The sequence below is a fragment of the Schistocerca gregaria genome, chromosome X (genome assembly GCF_023897955.1).
Source record: "Schistocerca gregaria isolate iqSchGreg1 chromosome X, iqSchGreg1.2, whole genome shotgun sequence".
Taxonomy (NCBI): Eukaryota; Metazoa; Arthropoda; class Insecta; order Orthoptera; family Acrididae; genus Schistocerca; species Schistocerca gregaria.
In genome coordinates, this window is record NC_064931.1 from 615818433 (window position 1) to 615841787 (window position 23355).

General features: G+C 43.4%; 1 protein-coding gene across 1 annotated transcript; it reads left to right on the forward strand.

Annotated features, from left to right (window-relative positions):
• Positions 1-367: 367 nt before the first annotated feature.
• LOC126298544 (uncharacterized) lies at positions 368-22119 on the forward strand. Its single transcript, XM_049989904.1, has 3 exons — positions 368-426; positions 16846-17433; positions 21827-22119. Exons 1-3 carry the CDS (start codon positions 400-402, stop codon positions 21953-21955), a joined length of 744 nt encoding a protein of 247 aa, XP_049845861.1. The 5' UTR covers positions 368-399; the 3' UTR covers positions 21956-22119.
• The last annotated feature ends 1236 nt before the right edge of the window (positions 22120-23355 follow it).

The following is a 23355-nucleotide window of genomic DNA, read 5'->3' on the forward strand; positions in this document are numbered from 1 at the left end:
TCTAAATGTAATACCTCTCGAAACAGTAGTATCTGAAAAATGGTTCAGCCACAGAGACGGCATTCACAGAGACGTTGTAGTAGAAGCCACGCCACACTATTCGTTTCCGAACGAACACATCCGTAAGGAGGAAGAGGTACGTTCCGGAGTGTCCCCCGGCGACGTGTTGTGGGGTAGTACATCTATGCCGTAACACAGGCCTGATTACGATCGTGCCGATGCGAATTAGGGCCTCTGTGCTGTTGTCTGAGCGCGCCGACTGTTAATGTCGTTCCGGACACATTGTTATTCCGCGGGGCGCATCAGTAGAAAGGGCCGGGCTCTCACAGAGCCGGCGGTATATAAGCGCCTGGCGAAAGGAGGCAGCGCAGTAGCACGTAGCACGGCTCCGCCCTCACCATGGCCCGCGCGCACCTCCTAGCCCTGGTAAGCACATCTCCACAGCTCTCGTCTGCCCGCTTGCTGTAGCTTCCTAGAATCATTCAGCTGGCCTTGGAAGCTACGAAGCGGCAGGTTCAGTACCTAGCAAAAATATCTAGCATTTCTTAGATAACATTTTATCTTCTAAAACATTAAGAATACTCTTGGGAGTTTGTCATTGTATTAATAACAACACTTGCTTTCCATCATTTAAACAGATCTCTGAGTCTGTATTTGTCAATCAATTCCTTCTAAATTGTTAAATCGCAGTGTTGCTTGAGCCAGAGAATAGTTTTATGGCAAATGAGAGAACGAGAAGTGATATGTACAGGTTTTTTTTGGGATTAGAAAGCCATCACTAAAGTAAGCAAGATCCAGTGCCTGTAGGCTGCAGTAGCTATACAGAGATGAGGAGACTTGGGCAGATAGATCAGCGTGTAGAGTCCCATCAAACAAGTCTAGCGATTGAAAACCACAACAACGATGGGTTGGTTCTCTAATATCTCCGCAGCGATTCATGTACTGCACAAGTGTGTAGTACCCATACAAAATACAACTGACTGGGGTTTTGAACGAATAAATAGAGCTGCGTGGAGTGGCCGCACGGTTAGAGGCGCCATGTCACTGATTGCGCGGCCCCTCCCGTCGGAGGTTTGAGTCCTTCCTCGGACATGGGTCTGTGCGTTGTTCTTAACATAGGTTAGTTTACGTAGTGTGTAAGTCTAGGAACCGATGACCTCTGCAAGTTGGTCCCATAAGAACTCACACACATTTGAACATTTTTTTGAGTAAATAGAAGGGCAGCAGGAGCGGTAAAATGTATGTTCGACTCTTGGGAGAGGGTAAGGGAAATGCCGAAGAACTGTATTTGCCAAACGCAAAACCTAATTTCCAAGAACCAATATTAAGTAAGGAGTTTCGGAATATCCTAGAGCCCCCTACGTATCGCTCCCTCAGGGACGGCCGGCCACTGTGGCCGAGCGGTTCTAGGCGCTACAGTCCGGAACCGCGCGACCGCTACGGTCGCAGGTTCGAATCCTGCCTCGGGCATGGATGTGTGTGATGTCCTTAGGTTAGTTAGGTTTAAATAGTCCTAAGTTCTAGGGGACTGATGACCTCAGATGTTAAGTCCCATGGTGCTCAGAGCCATTTGAACCATTTGAACCGCAGGGACTGCGAAGAATGGATAGAGTAATAACAGCTCACACAGAGGCATTTCAACATTCTTCGGACACCCAATGCGCCAATGGCACAGGAAGAAACTCTAATACGTGTTACAATTGGATGTACCCTCTGCCATCATTCCACCGTGGTTTGCACAGTATGGATGGTGAAGTTGACGCAGATGTAGTGTGAGTTCCTATGACACCATCAAAGATCTACTGACACCAGTGGATTGAATGTCAAACTTCTCCCTAGTATCTCATGGAGTGAACACCTGTGTCACGGTTAATGGCTAACCGACCGTCGTGTGATGGCACTAAGCATTCGGAAAGAATATGCTACCAGGGACAAACAATCTACACGCCGCAGGCTTTCGCTACAGACATCGAAACTGCACGTTTACCCTTCTGACACATTATCTGCAGGTATATCTACATCTGTGTTTACCATGTACTTGGAGTATCATTAACATTGCCGGCCGCCATGGCCGAGTGGTTCTAGGCACTTCAGCCCAGAACCGCGTTGCTGCTACGGTCGCAGGTCCGAATCCTGCCTCGGGCATGGATGTGTGTGATGTCCTTAGGTTAGTTAGGTTTAAGTAGTTCTAAGTTCTAGGGGACTGATGACCTCAGATGTTAAGTCCCATAGTGCTCAGAGCCATTTGAACCATCATTAGCATTTCCAGCTGTTTTCTGTTCAATTTTAGGAGTGGTGTGGGAGAAAAACGACCGCATGATCTCAAGGTAAACCTGTTCAAGAGCGAAATATTTCATTTACGTAGCCCCCTATGCTCATGGGTCTTACCACTCCAGTCATTTGAATAAGACAATATTCAGAAACAGATGAATAATTGTTTTGCGTAAAAAACCAGTCCGCTTTTTACCTGTGTTATTCTTCCTGTGCCTTTCCCCGCATCTGCGCCGAGTCGACATGGCTATTAAAGGATTTGGCGTGGATAATTTTTAGGTGTGTCCACGTGCCCCTCCTGTCGCCACCCCGTTACCCTCACTGGACGGAAAATGTGTACCCCAAGTGTGTGGATGTAGTGTTACTCATGTGAAAGTAAGCGAAAGTCTTCTACTTACTTACATATCCGTGGCTTGGGCCTTAGTGACAATATGCCTGCTCCACACTCCTCCCCCATCGTTCCCGATTGCGAGCCTCCTGCCAACACCCGCCCGCTCCTAGTCCCATGTCCTCGGTGTCCTTGTCAATATTGTCCTTCCATCTTGTCCGCCGTCGTCCTCGGCATCTGCTTCCAGCTACAGCTCCCAGAAATACATCATGGGGTACTCTCCCTTCATTCATCCTTGCTGCATGTCCAGCCCAGGTCAACCATCTTCTTCTTATTATTTTTATAACGACAGGCTGTGCTTAAAGCTCTATTAATTCTTGGTTTTTCCGAATTCTCCATTCCCCCGTTTGTGACTCTATCTCATGAGGTTTTTCATTCGAAAACAAGTAGTTTCTCTTCGTCTGTTCTACTAAAGGTGAGGCTTTCACAACCGTACATAACCAATGGCATAATTATATTTTGGTACAGCCTGATCTTAAAACTTCTTGACAGAGATCTTTTCTTCAGCACATCCTGAAGGCTAAAGTATGCTCTGTTGCCTCCAACAATTCTTGCATTTATTTCAGTTTCACAGTGGTTCTGATCACTGCAGAGACTACCAAAGTATTTGAAAGTATTTTACCTTTTGAATCGGAGACTGTCCACCGTGAGCGGGACCCCATCAGTCGCTGACTAGTACTCACCTAGTGGGCGTGAGAAACCACATAAAAACCACATTCGAGTTGGGCGACACACCGACCCTCGTCGTTGACCTACCGGCCGGATTCGATCTGGTGTTGAGGTACCTCCCTCCCGCGGAAGCAGCGCTTTGACGCGCACAGCTGTCCGTGCGGGTAGACCTCCACCTCTATTGATTTTCACAAACTACAAAAGGATTACATAGTCAACACCTTAATAATCTATCATAACGGTTCCTTTCGATTCATCAACGAAAAATATTATGTCAAAAATAAGAAAAGTGCTTCAAAGAAAATGATACACAAGGTGTATTTATGTGACTAGATACGGCGTATCTACGTATTACATATGCTCCACTGGAAGGACTATTGTTATGATATCGGCAGTTGTGTGCAGTGGCCAACTGAAAACGGCTGCAGAAGCAAATTTCTGCTCTTACCGGAGTGTTAGAGTACGTAACATAATTACAAAAGAACGATAGGCAGCTGAAACGAACTGTTCGAATAGTGCAACTTTTGCAACACAGGATAGTCCCAGCGTCAAATAAACCACCTGTGGTCTGGAAGTTCAGCCAGCCTACCGGTGGTTTTCCACACTCACTTGCGTAAATTCGTGGCTAGTTCGACAGCTCCACCTCAGAAACACAACACGGTTATTTAAAACGCCACAACGGAAGGAGGGTATGATTCCAGAAGGAAGAAGAAGAAATAATGTAGGTGAAGTACCTGCTCCCAGGAACAAACTGACAAGAAAGTAATAGACTAGCTCTCAAATCAGTGCACAATCCGCTGTACAGTAAAAATGCATTCTGGAGTATTTTAGATGTTTATTGTTCCAAATATAAACACATACCCAGTACTCGCAGGACTAAATTTCATAATATTGTAAAAGGTTACGAATTGTGTAGCAGTCGCCGTCGTTAGCGTCGCCTGCTTTCGTTAGCGACTCAGGTATACTACATATTTCGAGTAAGTCGTCGCCTTTCATCTGAAAACGCATAAAATATGCTCTTACACTTATACATTTACTAGACTTTCGAATTGTTCGCATTGGACATATTTACTCGCAATTAAATAGTTATAGCAACCCCCACCCCCGATTGCGACCAAGGTTTTCTGGAGGTTTCCTTTCTCTGTAAATAGCCCTCACCCTCTTTTATGCCCCAATTGTGGCTCCCCCTGTTTCGCTACCAGCTCGCCTGTTATTTGGCTGAAAGGACTCCGATCCTACAATGGGTCAGAAATTGAACCACCCCTTTAGGAATGGAAAATGTAAACTAGTTATATCTTGCAACTTAAGGCTGTTTGTCGCTAACAAAACGTACCCAAATTATATTCACAGACCTGTGAAACATTTAACATTCCTTCACCCTGATTTCTTTCCCTTTTGAAACGTGAATTGAAAGCTTTTTGTACGCAAAAACCTTACGGATTCTTCTACGAAGTGTATTCCATTATCTTTTTCAGTGGCTTAGAGACTCGTAAAGCCAGCTTAATGTAGAATTACAGTCATTATAAATTTCTTGGAGTCACCGTCGTAACATCTACATTTATTCATTCATGCAGTAATACGGCCCATCAACTCCAGAACAGCTCTCGAATTTCAGGCTTTTTCCGTCCTACTGCCCCACTCGACGACTGTGCCGTAGTAAAAGTATCAGATGTTCTCACTCTCAGTACTGACAAAACTGCACCATGCTCTTAATTTGAATAAAAGGAACAGGTTTTGTTACAAATTTAGGTAAGTCTCTGGGAATCCACTATCCGATGAAGCTAAAAAGTCACTTTATACTTCTCACTGACTTACGGACAAATGATGCACTGTCACTCGTAAGTGGGCTGCGTTACTTGGACTGCACATTTAGGTTATTATCTTCCTCATTCTGCGTTCCTCCATACTTCTGTCTCATTTAATTAATTAATTTTTTTGAGACGTATAAACTACTGTAATATAGAGCTTCGATTTGTCCTACTTGTTTGTAAAGCTTTGCAGTCGTAATCTAGATTAGAATATATTTGCTTGTTAATGTGAGCGGAAACGTTGATAATCCGCTTGCTGGAGGCTCTCACAACTCTCACATATTCGTAATGAAAGCGACCAATGTGCGCTGAGGAAGAACAACCTTGCCGATAAGTGGCTCAACCCATCCCCTGTGATATCCCAGCCAACAATTCTACACGGCATTTAAATTTACATTTAGAAGATATATGAAATGATAAACACCACATAATTCGAATTGAAGTGTAAGGTGGACATTGGCTGGTAGGTTTATTTGAACGGCGCGATAATTTACAACACACTATGCTATTGGCAAAAATATATCCTCGTCTTCCTCCTACTACGATTAAGCTTACTCAACCAGTGAAAGAGAGTAAAGAATGTTTGATCTTAATGACCTGTCGATATCGAAGTTATTAGAGACGTAACATTAGCTAAGTTAGGAAACAACGAGATTTTTTGTGCTGATCAGGGAAGGGAGGGGTTCAGTGACGAAACCGACAAGGGTCTTGTTGAAGGAGCCGTCGTGGTATTAGCGTGAAGTGGTTTACAGCAAGAACAAGAAACCTAAATCAGGATGACCAGACAGCTATTTGTAGCCTAACCCTCCCAAATAGCTACCCATTCTTAAGGAATGCACTGCCTCACTCAATTCCCAGTTACATAAGGATCTAGACTTCAAATGTGGAATCCCAACTAAGGTGCAGCTTAATACTGTTCACAAACACAATACTTAGACTGAACTGAACGTCAGGTTAATTGTATGAAAACACTTGTAGGACTGACTGGGGATAAAATTCCAGGCACCTTATTTAGTGTGGAATTTGGCTGCTCTCCATCGAATCATGTAATGGAGATATTCTCCTTCTCGAAGCTACAGAGTAAATACGAAACGGACAATCGAGTACGGTGCGACGTAAATCCAAGCCACTCCCTGTGAGCTGATGCGTCACGACGCGAGAAAACCAGATTCAGAATTACAAAGAGCACTAAGTTCTACCCACAAATGTAACAATAGAATAGTAGTAACCAGAGATTAGTAGATTTAGACTAGTCTTGGAAAGCTCGGCATCTTTTGCCAAGAGCACTGGCTGTAAAAACTCCGAATTCCAATCCAGCTCACAGTATTAGTTTAGTTTGCCATGAAGATTCATTCCAGCCAAACTGAGTTACATACTGCACAACACACATAACATAACGTGAGCTCTCAGTAGTAATCTCGCTTTCGATGCTAACTCATTTTTTGGCAACTGTTGCTATAAATTCTAGTGAAAAAAATAACTAACGCTCAGTACGTCCCCCTTTCTGCACAGAAAATCAGTATCAGAGGTAGCGAACAGTATCTACACGGATTAAACTGTAATGTAGCAGAGTACACGCCGAGACGGAAAAAGGTAGAAGAAAGGCAATTATTTCGCAAGCAGGGAAATACCGAACTCATTAACTAGTAAAAATATAAAATTGCACCTGTCTCTTCGGAACGAAACGTCCGTGGCTGTGTTTACAGTTGCGAGGGAAAGCTCAGGAAACGAGTAATATGCAGCCGAGCAGCGGAACATAGCATTGGTCACGCAATGAACTGGTTGGCGGCGACGATGAGTCTTGTAGCAATACCTTATCCGTCCTAGATTACTTCCTGCACGTCTTCCTGCGGCCAGAAATGCGTGTTATGACGCCGATGTTGATTCATCATGCTGAAGCAGTAAATACCTGGCGTGACATGAAAACTTTAGTCTTGCGCTATACTAGCTGCGTAACGCCATAGCTTAGCATCGAGATAAGAAATTCGGTCGGAAACTCAAGCAGAAATGTTTCGAGTGGTACCTCTTTGTGCCGCTTGCCCTCCCCACAGATTTCTCCAATCTGGAAGTGCTTCAATATAGAAACGTATTTCATCGAACGAATAGTTGTGATCCTTTACTTATCAATCTATATCGTTGTACTGGTTAAGGCACTACACTCATACCAGAGGACAACAGGATTTTTTGTGGTTTCTCTCAAACGCTTCAGATGAATAGTGAGGCAGTTTCATCAACAAAGACACTATCAGTTACAGTTCTCTTATTTGTCCAAGCAAGCGCCTCGACGTCGATTGTACCACTCCTGGGTTTTCTGAAATGAGTCACTAAAAGTACTAGACGACTTTTGCTGTTCGGGCAACAAAATAACTGATGTGGCCCCAAGAATCAAATGGCTCTGAGCACTATGGGACTTAACATCTGAGGTCATCAGTCCCCGAGAACTTAGACCTACTTAAACCTAACTAACTTAAGGACACCAGACACATCCATGCCCAAGGCGGGATTCGAACCTGCGACCGTTCGGTCACAGCGGCCGGCGATGTGGTCCCAAGTAGACTGCAGAATACAGTCTTGCAATAGCAACAAAAGCATTTGTGAACAAGCAATTTCTGTAAACATCAAATACACTAAACCATCTTGGAAACTGATACAGGCATACGTATTCAAATACAGAGATATGAAAACAGGCAGAATACGGCGCTAGGGACGGCAACGTCTATATAAGACAACAAGTGTCTGGTTCAAATGGCTCTGAGCACTATGGGACTTAACATCTGAGGTCATCAGCCCCTAGAACTTGGAACAACTTAAACCTAACGAACCTAAGGACATCACATACATCCATTCACGAGGTAGGATTCGAACCTGCGACCGTAGCGGTCGCGCGGTTCCAGACTGAAGCGCCTAGAACCGCTCGGCCACTGCAACAAGTGTCTGGCGTAGTTGTTAGTGCGGTTACTGCTGCTACAATCGCAAAGTGAGTTTGAACATGATGTTATAGTCAGCGCACGAGCGATGGGATAAAGCATCTTGTGTGGGAGAGCAATGCTGGAGCCCATGCGCCTTCTAGCATGATGACATCTCCTTATTTGTTGCACCGCCGCGCGAGATTAGCCGAGCGGTCTCAGGCGCTGCAGTCATGGACTGTGCGGCTGCTTCCGGCGGAGGTTCGAGTCCTCCCTCGGGCATGGATGTGTGCGTTTGTCCTTAGGATAATTTAGGCTAAGTAGTGTGTAAGCTTAGGGACTGATGACCTTAGCAGTTAAGTCCCATAAGATTTCACACACATTTGAACATTTGACTAACCTTGTTGTTTTGAACATATACATCTGCAGCTACACTCCGCACATTACCTTGTGCTGTTTTTATTGCCCTCTACCTCCCATTCCCTGCCCCGTTTGGGAAAAAGGCACGGAAATAACAGCTACCGTTACATCTACGCATGAGCTTAAACTTCACTAATTTTTTGTCTACTAATGTGAAATTTAAGTGTAACGATGAAGTATGTTTCTAGAATGGCCTTGTGTTCTCAGAATTTTAGGCGTAAATATTTCCATAACGCGTAATATATTAACTACACTGTCTTCCATTGCAGTTTGTTGGGCAATATTTCACACACTTTGCGCTAACTAGCAAGACTAAACGGGCGGCTCTCAGCTAGAAACATTTAAGCTCGCATGGGCATGTAGATCGCTCTGCATCTGGCATCGCAGCCTAGAACATTGGAAATATTAAACATATAGCTAGAATCTCCTCGCCGATCATGAAGCGCGTTTAAGGATCCTTTAGACCATACAGAAATAGTTGTTGAGTTCAAACATCAACATGCTTTAATCGCAAGTCGTGATTTCAAAGTGAAATACGCCTTGTCATTGATATATAACAATAAAAGACCATGATTGCAGCAATTATCTTAAGAACTAATACCAGTATTATGCATATCAGAGAAATCTTATACACTGTTAATTTGCTTTCTGACAATTCTGTTTAAATTATTTTCAAAATTTTCAATATCACCACAACAGGTTCCGTTAGCACTCTGAACTTGTTAAAAAGACGCTGATCCTTAGGCGAAGACTTACAACTCGCACTCGAATTCTTTGCGCTCGTAAAACTCTAGTCCCCTGAAGAAAATATCATACGAGCAGACAATCCGAAAAGTAGAGTTTTGAGGAGTCAAACGTTCGTCACACTTGCCACGTTCCAAAGTTTCCACTTAAGGTAGCATTGACATGTTGTTATCAGCTAAGTTCAAATTCGTAATAAATTCCTAATAGTTTAACAGATTTAATTTCTGTATCTTTCTTCTCAGACAATTCTAAAAGACGTTGGAATTTGTATGACTTCCATGGGAGATCTAATTCAAATGAAATCTAAGAAGGACCCTTCCCTGTAGAACATTAGTACGAGCTGTCACTAAGGGAAAATGACTACAAGAATTGCACCGTCAGAGGAGAGATGTTTCGCTGCTTGGGAATGCTGACAGCGCGATGATCTGACCTTGTTTCCCACTCCCGATGTCGTTAAGACTTCGTGACCGTGGCAGCGCACGAAGGCCGGAAGGCTCAAGCGCAAAGAAAGCGGCGCGCTTCGTCATGGCGCATTGTTTGCGCGGGAAACAGGGCAACGCTACCATTAGCAACCACTTTCTCCCACTACATGCCACAGTCCACAACTTAATTAACGCCTTCCACTTGACTCTTATCACAGTGTAGTAGTTCAGAGGCACTAAAGTGTGCGACATTCTTTCTTACTTTTTCTCCCCGCAACATTTGCACTCTTCCCCTTGTTTTATGGACGATCTCTGTTACTAACGTCCATCGAAAAAATCGGCTTACATACACGGTAGCTTTATGCAACCAGGAAGATGAACACTGGATTCTTTTGCAGCATCTACTGACAGTACTCTACCACCACTAAGTTAGGTGACATCACGGTTAAACTCTGGGCTCGTATAAGTTAGGAGACTAAGTTCAAATCGTCTCCAGGCCATTCTAATTTAGATTTTTCATAATTTCTCACATAACTTCAGGTGCTTGCCTAGAGTTTCTGCTCAGCACGCTCTTCGGCAAGGCTTACCGTTTTCAGTTTCATGAGACCTGCTTTCAGAAATGCAATACAAGGTGAAGAAATAGGGAATTACTGTCCGTTATGGTTTTCCTATATTACCAGCTATCGAACAACTTTCCAATATCTGGGGTATCTATAAGCAGCAATTTAACGTGCAACGATCGCCAAATCTGTTAGAAAACCTGTTCTCAGAATGACATTATTTGAAAGAATACTGATAAATTGTAGTTTATCCACGACCGAGTTCTCTTAACAAAACGCATGCCCCACGATTACTCAGTAGTGTTTACAGTTCATTAATCCTTACTATGCTGAATTATCATAATATCCAGAGGAAAGCTACCTAATTCATTACGACTTTTGATCACAAGTGGGTCCCAAAAACGTGCTCAAATTTCTATGATAACATTGAATCAAAATTGAACTTACCATCGACGTCGAGACCGTATGTCCAACTGGATCGAATACCAGCACCTCAGTCCCCTCCAATAATTCTTTCCCACATCCAACATCTTTCCTATAACATTCTCTCCAATTGCACAACTTGATCCTCCCACCTAGTATATGACCAGGAGCCACCAGAATACAATAAACAACACACAGTATCAACGTCAGGTCATGAATACCTCGCAGTTTCATCCTGTTGAAATTTGTTTTTTATTGATTTACTTTTTCAAACAAACGTTGAGGGAAGCCCCATAAGGCCTTTAAGAAAGATCACAGTTCGTAGTAACTTATGGGAAGTAATCGAGTGAAACAAAAGCGAAATCTGGCATTACCCAAGTACGTATTATAGCCCTCTGCTGTTCCTAATCTATACAAATGATTTAGAAGACAACTTGAGCAGACTTTTTAGACTGTTAGCAGATGACGCTGTCGTTTACCGTTTAGTAAAGTCAACAGAAGATCAAAACCAATTTCAGAATGATTTAGACACGATATTTGTATGATGTGAAAAGTCGCAGTTGACGAAACAACAAAAAGTGTGAGGTCCTCTACGAGAGTATTAAAAGGAATCGGTTATACATCGGTTACACGATAAATCATACGACTCAACTAAATACCTACGGTTGAATAATATGGAATTGTTTACCAAGAAATAATGGAAGAATTCAAAAATGAAAAAATCTAGGAATTACAATTACGAACAACTTAAATTGGAATTATCACATAGAAAATGTTATGGGGAAGGCGAATCAAAGACTGCGTTTTATTGTAGAAACACTTAGAAGTTTCAACAAATCTTCTGAAGAGGCTACGTGCACTACACTTGTCCGTCCTCTGCAAGAGTATTGTTGCGCGGCGCGGGATCCTTATAAGATAGAATTGACACAGGACATCGAAAACGTTCAAAAGGACGCAACTAATTTTGTATTATCACGGATTTGATACACGAATTGGGGTGGCAGTTATAGAAACAACGACATCTCTTGATTCGGCGAGACCTTTTCACGAAATTTCAATCTCCAACGTTCTCCTCCGAATGCGACAATATTTTGTTGACTCCCGCTTATATAGGGAGAAAAGACCATTGTAACAAAATAAGAGAAACCAGAGATCGTAACTTGCCCCCCTTCTTGCAGCGGTGTACCGTAGGTCTCTAGAAGAGCGAAGCGTTCCAAAGGATTGGAAAAGGGCACAGGTCATCCCCGTTTTCAAGAAGGGACGTCGAACAGATGTGCAGAACTATAGACCTATATCTCTAACGTCGACCAGTTGTAGAATTTTGGAACACGTATTATGTTCGAGTATAATGTCTTTTCTGGAGACTAGAAATCTACTCTGTAGGAATCAGCATGGGTTTCGAAAAAGACGGTCGTGTGAAACCCAGCTCGCGCTATTCGTCCACGAGACTCAGAGGGCCTTAGACACGGGTTCACAGGTAGATGCCGTGTTTCTTGACTTCCGCAAGGCGTTTGACACAGTTCCCCACAGTCGTTTAATGTACAAAGTAAGAGCATACGGACTATCAGATCAATTGTGTGATTGGATTGAGGAGTTCCTAGATAACAGAACGCAGCATGTCATTCTCAATGGAGAGAAGTCTTCCGAAGTAAGAGTGATTTCAGGTGTGCCTCAGGGGAGTGTCATAGGACCGTTGCTATTCACAATATACATAAATGACCTGGTGGATGACATCGGAAGTTCACTGAGGCTTTTTGCAGATGATGCTGTGGTGTATCGAGAGGTTGCAACAATGGAAAATTGTACTGAAATACAGGAGGATCTGCAGCGAATTGACGCATGGTGCACGGAATGGCAATTGAATCTCAATGTAGACAAGTGTAATGTGATGCGAATACATAGAAAGATAGGTCCCTTATCATTTAGCTACAAAATAGCAGGTCAGCGACTGGAAGCAGTTAATTCCATAAATTATCTGAGAGTACGCATTAGGAGTGATTTAAAATGGAATGATCATATAAAGTTGATCGTCGGTAAAGCAGATGCCAGACTGAGATTCATTGGAAGAATCCTAAGGAAATGCAATCCGACAACAAAGGAAGTAGGTTACAGTACGCTTGTTCGAACACTTCTTGAATACTGCTCAGCAGTGTGGGATCCGCACTAGATAAGGTTGATAGAAGAGATAGAGAAGATCCAACGGAGAGCAGCGCGCTTCGTTACAGGATCATTTAGTAATCGCGAAAGCGTTATGGAGATGATAGATAAACTCCAGTGGAAGACTCTGCAGGAGAGACGCTCAGTAGCTCGGTACGGGCTTTTGTTAAAGTTTCGAGAACATACCTTCACCGAAGAGTCAAGCAGTATATTGCTCCCTCATACGTATACCTCGCGAAGAGACCATGAGGATAAAATCAGAGAGATTAGAGCCCACACAGAAGCATACCGACAATCCTTCTTTCCACGTACAATACGAGACTGGAATAGAAGGGAGAACCGATAGAGGTACTCAGGGTACCCTCCGCCACACACCGTCAGGTTGCTTGCGGAGTATGGATGTAGATGTAGATGTACAGAGATTTAGGTCTTCGTTTTTCACGTGCTGTTCGAGATTGGAACGGTAGGGAAATAGTCTGGTTCGATGAATCCTCTGCCAAGCACTTAAATTTGAGCTGCAAAGTAGTCCTCTAGATGTTGGTTTAGGGATATTGTAAATGACGGATAACTGTACATAGTCAGTTGGAAAAGGATGCGGAAGGAAATAGGCCGTGTCCTGTTGGCAGAATCCAACAATTGCATTCTCTTAAAGTAACAGAAAACCTATACATGAACGTCCGGGCTTAAATTTTTAGTCCAGACCTCCCGTATCCTAAGTATGCGACACATCGTTTAGTAATAAAATCCAATGAATGTTGCTATTAAAAAAGCGTTTCTGTCTCTGAGAGAATTACAATGTCATCGACGAACCTCAAAGTTTTTATTTCTTCTCCATGGATTTTAATACCTACTCCGAATTTTTCTTTTGCTTCCTTTACTGCTTGCTCAATATACAGATTGAATAACATCGGGGAGAGGCTACAACCCTGTCTTACTCCCTTCCCAACCACTGCTTCCCTTTCATGTCCCTCGACTCTTATAACTGCCATCTCGTTTCTGTACAAATTGTAAATAGCCTTTTGCTCCCTGTATTTTACCCCTGCCACCTTCAGAATTTGAAAGAGAGTATTCCAGTCAACATTGTCAAAAGCTTTCTCTAAGTCTACAAATGCTAGAAACGTAGGTTTGCCTTTTCTTAATCTTTCTTCTAAAATAAGTCGTAAAGTCAGTATTGTCTCACGTGTTCCACTATTTCTACGGAATCCAAACTGATCTTCCCCGAGGTCGGCTTCTACCAGTTTTTCCATTCGTCTGTAAAGAATTCGTGTTAGTATCTTGCAGCTGTGGCTTATTAAACTGATTGTTCGCTAATTTTCACATCTGTAAACACCTGCTTTCTTTGGGATTGGAATTAATATATTCTTCTTGAAGTCTGAGGGTATTCCGCCTGTCACATACATCTTGCTCACCAGATGGTAGAGTTTTGTCAGGACTGGCTCTCCCAAGGCCGTCAGTAGTTCCAATGGAATGTTGTCTACTCCGGGGGCATTGTCTCGTCTCAGGTCTTTCAGTGCTCTGTCAAACTCTTCACACAGTATCGTATCTCCCATTTCATCTTCATCTACATCCTCTTCCATTTCCATAATATTGTCCTCAAGAACATCGCCCCTGTATAGACCCTCTATATACTCCTTCAACCTTTCTGCTTTTCCCTTCTTTGCTTAGAACTGGGTTTCCATCTGAGCTCTTGATGTTCATACAAGTGGTTATCTTATCTCCAAAGGTCTCTTTAATTTTCCTGTAGGCAGTATCTATCTTACACCTAGGGAGATAAGCCTCTACATCCTTACATTTGTCCTCTAGCCATCCGTGCTTAGCCATTTTGCACTTCCTGTCGATCTCATTTTTGAGATGTTTGTATTCATTTTTGTCTGCTTCATTTACTGCATTTTTATATTTTCTCCTTTCATCAATTAAATTCAATATTTCTTCTGTTACCCAAGGATTTCTACTAGCCCTCGTCTTTTTACCTACTTGATCCTCTGCTGCCTTCACTACTTCATCCCTCAAAGCTACCCATTCTTCTTCTACTGTATTTCTTTCCCCCATTCCTGTCGATTGTTCCCTTATGCTCTCCCTGAAACTCTGTACAACCTCGGGTTCTTTCAGTTTATCCAGGTCCCATCTCCTTAAATTCCCTCTATAATGATTATGACGGTAAAATTAGAGGAACTGGTGTTAATACGCTGGCGTGCAGTCGTTTCTCCAGCACAGGAGCTGATGGGGTAGATGAGAGCGAATCATTTTGGTGGTTGTGCTATCTATAGAAAGTAAAAAAGAAGGTACAACATACTGCGCAAAAGGCAGCTGCAGCACTGAAAATGCAGTGGATAAAAACGTTGTGCTGACGAAGACATAAACACGATTCGCATGGGCGTCCACAGAAATTTTTCAAATTGGGGCAATACTCTGAAATTGATTCATTTTGTGTAACTGGAACAGTTAGTTTGACTACGTATACTGTCGCAAGAACCAAATTTAACAAGAATTACATGAAACGTTATGTATCTTAAACGATTAATAGATATGCATTCATTGTTTTAGGCAGAATATTTTCATGGTAGAATTGTAGGCATTTCTCAAATGGTTCAAATGGCGCTGAGCACTATGGGACTTAACTTCTGAGGTCATCAGTCCCCTAGAACTTAGAACTACGTAAACCTAACTAACCTAAGGACATCACACACATCCATGCCCGAGGCAGGATTCGAACCTGCGATCGTAGCGGTCGCTCGGTTCCAGACTGTAGCGCCTAGAACCGCTCGGCCACTCTGGCCGGCAGGCATGTCTCATTCGTACAAGATAATTATATACTTAAGAAAATACATTTTTAAATATTTATCACCAGAGCTGGCATATTAGAAAATGTTTGATGTGGATGGTTATGTTTATATCATCACACTGAAATGTATCGCATATATGCGTTAAAAATGTCAAGAGTTGTAGTTACACCTAACAGTATTATGATCCTATATGTGCATAACATATGTTTGCCTTAATTATGGTAGCTTCATTATCTAGCATGATGTGATCCACATGACAACGATATTTTATATACAGTGGAGAATGGAGAACTGAAACTTAAAAATTTGAAATAGAAAAACAAGAGAATTATGGAGAGGACACTGTTTGAATGCAACAAAAAGAAAAAAATGCCAAATTAATACGACTAAAAGTATAATAATGGAAAAAAACTTTTAAAAAGCACAAAATATCCTTTTGTAGCAATGCTACAATTACGCGAAAACCTTGTAATAAATATAAACTCTATACCCTGAAGTTCCGGAAAGCGGTAAGTGCACTATATAACCCGGGGTATTGCTGACGCTTATGGACTATTAATGTTAACTGAAGATGGCTGAACGCGCGAAATGTACTTGGCATAAATAAAGCTGTATAAAAGGCCGTCGGTTGGTGTACGTCGTCAAGTTGTTGTTGTGGTCTTCAGTCCTGAGACTGGTTTGATGCAGCTCTCCATGCTACTCTATCCTGTGCAAGCTTCTTCATCTCCCAGTACCTACGGCAACCTACATCCTTCTGTATCTGTTTAGTGTATTCATCTCTTGGTCTCCCTCTACGATTTTTACCCTCCACGCTGCCCTCCAATACTAAATTGGTGATCCCTTGATACCTCAGAATATGCCCTACCAACCGATCCCTTCTTCTAGCCAATTTGTGCCACAAACGTCTCTTCTCCGCAATCCTATTCAATACCTCCTCATTATTTATGTGATCTACCCATTTAATCTTCGTCATTCTACTGTATCACCACAATTCGAAAGCTTCTATTCTCTTCTTGTGCAAACAATTTATCGTCCATGTTTCACTTCCATACATGGTTACACTCCATACAAATACTTTCAGAAACTACTTCCTGACACTTAAATCTATATTCGATGTTAACAAATTTCTTTTCTTCAGAAACGCATTCCTTGCCATTACCAGTCTACATTTAATATCCTCTCTACTTCGACCATCCTCAAGTAAGCTTCACTATTTCTGGAACATTGGAATGTCCAGACGATTAAAAGGGGACAGCGATCACAGCTCACAAAACCCGTGCCCCTCTTGTTGTAGACGATGTGCTGGTTGGCAGTGGCGGTACGCACTGCACCTGCGGGGCCATACAGCGGTAACGGCGGAGGCGGCTACAGCAGAGGCGGTGGCGGTAACGGCTACAGCGGGGGCGGCGGGGGCGGCAACGGCTACAGCGGGGGCGGCGGCGGCGGCAACGGCTACAGCGGAGGCGGCGGAGGCTTCGGCGGCGGCGGCGGCGGCGGCGGCTACAGCCCGCCACTCCCCAACGGCTACGCGCCGCCTCCTGCCGTCGACACGCAGTACGGCGCGCCCGCGCAGGCGCCGGTCATCCACAAGCACGTGTACGTGCACGTGCCGCCCCCAGAGCCCACGTACGCGGCGCCCAGGAAGCCGCAGCCTCCGCCGCCGCCCCCACAGAAGCACTACAAGATCGTGTTCATCAAGGCGCCCGCGCCGCCGCCGCCCACGGTGCCGGACCTGCCGCCCATCGCGCCGCCCCCCGAGCAGAAGACGCTCATCTACGTGCTCGTCAAGAAGCCCGAGGAGCCGCCCGAGATCACCATCCCCACGCCCGCGCCCACACAGCCTTCCAAGCCGGAAGTCTACTTCATTCGCTACAAAACACAAGTAAGTGCGCATTTACATTAAACCGATATTTTAAAAAGTTGGTCTACTGCTATAAACTAAAGCGCACAGCGCTAGATTTCGAGCTCGACTGGAGAGACAGGCTCCTCAGATCAAAATCTGTCGATCTGGCCTAAGGTACGGCACTTGAGCAAGCAGTAAAGGAAACAAAAGAAAAATTTGGAGTAGGACTTAAAATCCATGGAGAAGAAATAAAAACTTTGAGGTTCGCCGATGACATTGTAATTCTGTCAGAGACAGTAAAGGACTTGAAAGAGTAGCTGAACAGAAAGGACATGGTCTTGAAAGGAGGATATAATATGCTTAGTTTTATGACTTCTTTTACTCATGACAGATTGTATTTAACCCAACCAGATGACGGCACGCGCTAGTGAAAGTAGCAAAGAGCATAGTTTGAATATTCCGTCATTCTACCATCTAGTGAGCAAGATGTATGAGACAGGCGAAATACCCTCAGACTTCAAGAAGAATATAATAATTCCAATACCAAAGAAAGCAGGTGTTGACAGATGTGAAAATTACCGAACTATCAGTTTAATAATCCTCTGCTGCAAAATACTAACAAGAATTCTTTACAGACGAATGGAAAAACTGGTAGAAGCCGATCTCTGGGAAGATCAGTTTAGATTCCGTAGAATTGTTGGAACACGTGACGCAATACTGACCCTACGACTTATCTTAGAAAATAGATTAAGGAAAGGCAAACCAACGTTTCTAGCATTTGTAGACTTAGATAAAGCTTTTGACAATGTTGACTGGAATACTCTCTTTCAAATTCTGAAGGTGGCAGGGGTAAAATACAGAGAGCGAAAGGCTACTTCAATGGCAGTTATAAGAGTCGAGAGACATGAAAGGGAAACAGTGGTTGGGAAGGGAGTGAGACAGGGTTGTAGCCTCTCCCCGATGTTATTCAATTTGTATATTAAGCAAGCAGTAAAGGAAACAAAAGAAAAATTAAGAGTAGGTATTAAAATTCATGGAGAAGAAATAAAAACTTTGAGGTTCGCTAATGAAATTGTAATTGTATCAAAGACAGCAAAGGACCTGGAAGAGCAGCTGAACGGAATGGACAGTCTCTTGGAAGGAGGGTATAAGATGAACATCAACAAAAGCAAAACGAGGATTATGGAATGTAGTCGTATTAAATCGAGTGATGCTGAGGGAATTAGATTAGGAAATGAGGCGCTTAAAGTAGTAAATGAGTATTGCTATTTGGGGAACAAAATAACTGATGATGGTCGAAGTAGAGAGGATATAAAATGTAGACTGGCAATGGCAAGGAAAGCATTTCTGAAGAAGAGAAATTTGTTAACATCGAATGTAGATTTAAGTGTCAGGAAGTCGTTTCTGAAAGTATTTGTATGGAGTGTAGCCATGTATGGAACTGAAACATGGACGATAAATAGTTTACACAAGAAGAGAATAGAAGCTTTCGAAATGTGGTGCTACAGAAGAACGCTGAAGATTAGATGGGTAGATCACATAACTAACGAGGAGGTATTGAATAGAATTGAAGAGAAGAGAAATTTGTGGCACAACTTGACTAGAAGAATGGATCGGTTGGTAGGGCATATTCTGAGGCATCAAGGGATCACCAATTTAGTATTGGAGGACAGCGCGGAGGGTAAAAATTGCAGAGGGAGACGAAGAGATGAATACACTAAACAGGTTAAGAAGGATGTAGGTTGCCGTAGGTACTGGGAGATGAAGAATCTTGCACAGGATAGAGTAGCATGGAGAGCTGCATCAAACCAGTCTCTGGGCTGAAGACCACAACAACAACAAGACCAAAATTATGCCACCCGCAAAAAGTAAAGAACGTAGTCACTAGCCGGCCACGATGCACTTAGCCACCTCTGGCCGCCATCGAATACACGCCGTGATGTTGCAGTAAACAAGTATAGTAGTGACTCAGGAAAGCGCATCGCACTATGAACGATTTGGAGACAGCTATGCACGTACTATCAATTGTTTCAGCGTGTCCTTGTGAATAGAACTCAAGATATGCCGACTGAAGAGCACTCACCCCCAGGTGTAATAACATTGAGGTCCACTAATACTGAAACTCAAGGTGGTTGTGCGAGAACATTTGAGGATACGAGGATAACGAAAACCAATACTGATGGTGTGATATATTGACCAGCATATGTATAGCGGAATGCTGTTTTCCTTACTCTTGTGTTTCTCATCTCTACCTCAGAATAGACAATTAAAACACAAAACAACACAAAATTCCTTAACTTTCGCAAGCAGAAGACATTTAGTTTTACGGTTAACAGTGTTATAGTGTACGGAAGGGACATCAGGTACAGCAAAAAAAATTATGCAGAATCTGCAACAAGCAAGCATTTATTATGTTCGCATCCCAAAAAAAAATGGGAATAAAGTTAAAGAAAAAGAGAAAATCTGTGAAAAATAATGTTAAAATGGAAAATAAGAATATTCGAAGTTTCTTCTTAACGCCCGGAAAGAATCAAAACCGGTTGTTCATTCGTCACATCTATAACCCTTACTTATTTTTATTAAAACAGTACTGCTGTAATCAGTTACTGGACATCGACAACAGACAAAATTAGTTTCGCGTACAGGTCATAGTTCGCGTAATCGTGTCTTTTGTATTAAAACGTTCTCTCTTTGAAGAAGCTAATCTAATATTGTAATAATTGATGGAAATGGTAAATAAGGAGAAATGACGAAAAATGAAAGGGAGACAGGAAAAACATATCTAAATATACTTTATTGTCAAAGTCGACCACTGAACTGGTTTTCAATATTCCTTTTCCACTGTTTCAGTCTGCGACTAGTACAACTGCAGAGGAAGTTCGATGTAGTTTTCCCTGGATCTTCCTCCACTGTTTCATCGCTGCACCAGTCTTTCCACTATATCATCTTTTCCAGCGACCTCTCCCACGTACCGAGGCTAGTTTTCTCGCCTTGTTCTCAGTTCGTGCCCCTAGTGTAGTATTTTCCTATCGTATCACTGTCCCCGATGCGCCAGTGGTCCATTTTTCACCTCTGTAGAGCAGTACACTGTAAAAGAAGCTTTATTTATTTACTCTGCTGTCCATTCTGACATTATTTGAGGAACACAGTTTCCTTCGCTTAGTTACGGCCTGTAGAGGCCCCTACAGTTGTACATATAAGAGTTCGATCCGGAAGCAGTCGACTTCGAACCTGGTGGCGTAAGTAATTCTCATCATCGGTATGCGGTGGTGGCATACAGTTTCTGATCCTTAGACGGTGCGCCACTAACCTGGATTAGATCTAAAACCTCTCAGCAATGTCTACTGGGTGACAGCGTATGCAGCTCATGGATAGACGATGGTCAATGTCACTCTTCGGCAAGAGAAAGTAACCTACTACCACACAAACGCATCTTTCCTTTCCTTTCCTTTCATTCCCACGACCATCTACATCTACATTTATACTCCTCAAGCCACCCAACGGTGTGTGGCGGGGGGCACTTTACGTGCCACTGTCATTACCTCCCTTTCCTGTTCCACTCGCGTATGGTTCGCGGGAAGAACGACTACCGGAAAGCCTCCGTGAGCGCTCGAATCTCTCTGATTTTACATTCGTGATCTCCTCGGGAGGTATAAGTAGGAGGAAGCAATATATTCGATACCTCATCCGGAAACACACCCTCTCGAAACCTGGACAGCAAGCTACAAGCTACACCGAGCGCCTCTCTTGAAGAGTCTGCCACTTGAGTTTGTTAAACAACTCCGTAACGCTATCACGCTTACCAAATAACCCTGTGACGAAACGCGCTGCTCTTCTTTGGATCTTCTCTATCTCCTCTGTCAACCCGACCTGGTACAGATCCCACACTGATGAGCAATACTCAAGTATAGGCCGGACGAGTTAAGTGTCTTGTAAGCCACTTCCTTTGTTGATGGACTACATTTTCTAAGGACTCTCCCAATGAATCTCAACCTGGCACACTCTTTTCCAACAATTAATTTTATATGATTATTTCACTTCAAATCGTTCCGTACGCATACTCCCAGATATTTTACAGAAGTAACTGCTGCTAGTATTTGTTCCGCTATCATATAATCATACAACAAAGGATCCTTCTTTCTATGTATTCGCAATACATTATATTTGTCTATGTTAAGGGTCAGATGCCACTCCCTGCTCCAAGTGCCTATCCGCTGCAGACCTTCCTGCAGATCCGGATACGATACGATGCAAAAGGCGACAGTACCCTGCAGTCATCTGCACGACACACTCTCATATGATGAGCCGCTCTACCCCAATGACTTAGGATGCCTCAGAAACACCTGTGAAATGAGTTACAACGTCCCAGTAAGAGCAAGTGCCTAGGCAGAGGACAGAATGAATGACCGCAAGTGCTTGGTGCCTGTTGCAGACTCAGGAGGGAGGCGGACCGGGCGGCGCGTACGGACCTCCATCGCCGTCTGGCCCCAGCCCAGAATACGGTGCTCCAAGCGCCGGTGGCGGCGGCGGCGGCGGCGGCGGCGGCTCGGGCCCCTACTGAGACCTGCACCTCACAGCTCACATCGCAGCACTCCACCGTGTCTAGTTGTGAACACAGTTAGATATAAACTGTTACTCATAGGTGGTGTTTTCAATCACTTTTGTTCATTTTTTTAAACTGTTTTTTATACATGTAATATGTAATAAATTTATTGTTTCTTAGAACATTGCATTTTTATTGTTGTTTTTGATATACAGGTCGCTTCACAGACCCTATTTCACTTATTTTCCTTTACGTAGAAACACGGAATGACGCACTAAGTGAAGCGCACAGAAGGGGAGGAGGAAACGAAATGAAAAGTCACGAGTTGAGACGGTACGTGATGTTACATCAGTGATTACGGTATCGAGTCAAGTTCACATAGAACTTGGCAGTAGAAGTCTACTTATCAGTATTATATTCCTGAATTCCAGTCAACAATAGATATCCTCGGTGTAGCAAATGGTTCAAATGGCTCTGAGCACTATGGGACTTAGCATCTATGGTCATCAGTCCCCTAGAACTTAGAACTACTTAAACCTAACTAACCTAAGGACAGCACACAACACCCAGCCATCACGAGGCAGAGAAAATCCCTGACCCCGCCGGGAATCGAACCCGGGAACCCGGGCGTGGGAAGCGAGAACGCTACCGCACGACCACGAGATGCAGGCTCCTCGGTGTAGCAAAGCAGCTTAAATCACTTAATAAAAGCAAGGCCTTCGATCCAGATCGCATACCAGTCATGTTCCTTTCAGAGTATGTTGACACAATAGCTCCATATTTAGCAGTTATATACAACCTCTCGCTTACCGAAAGATCCGTACCTAAAGACTGGAAAGGATTGAGGGAGAACATAGAAGCAATTCAGAGGCGGCCTGCTAGATTTGTTACTGGTAGGTCTGATCATCACGCGAGTGTTACGGAAATGCTTCAGGAACTCGGGTGGGAGTCTGTGGAGGAAAGGAGGCGTTCTTCTCGTGAACCACTACTGAGGAAATTTAGAGAACCAGCATTTGGGGCTGACTGCAGTACAATTTTACTGCCGCCAACTTATATTTCGCGGAAAGACCACAAAGATAAGATAAGAGAGATTAGGGCTCGTACAGAGGCATATAGGCAGTCATTTTTCCCTCGTTCTGTTTGGGAATGGAAAAGGGAGAGAAGATGCTAGTTGTGGTACGAGGTACCCTCCGCCACGCACCATATGGTGGATTGCGGAGTATGTATGTAGATATACATGTAGATGTAGACTGGAAAGTTGCTCAAGTCACACCAATACCCAAAAATGGAAATGGGAGTAATCCGCTGAATTACAGGCGCATATGACTAACGTCGATTTGCAGTAGTGATTTGGAGTATATACTGTGATCGAACATTATGAATTATCTCGAAGAAAACGATTTATTGACACATTGTCA

Bases quoted from the DNA above. Each gene is read 5' to 3' on its own strand.
- LOC126298544 (XM_049989904.1), top strand. From the start codon at position 400: ATGGCCCGCGCGCACCTCCTAGCCCTG. The intron at 427-16,845 runs GTAAGCACATCT...CTCTTGTTGTAG, and splicing joins GCGCGCACCTCCTAGCCCTG to ACGATGTGCTGGTTGGCAGT. The intron at 17,434-21,826 runs GTAAGTGCGCAT...TGCCTGTTGCAG, and splicing joins TCATTCGCTACAAAACACAA to ACTCAGGAGGGAGGCGGACC.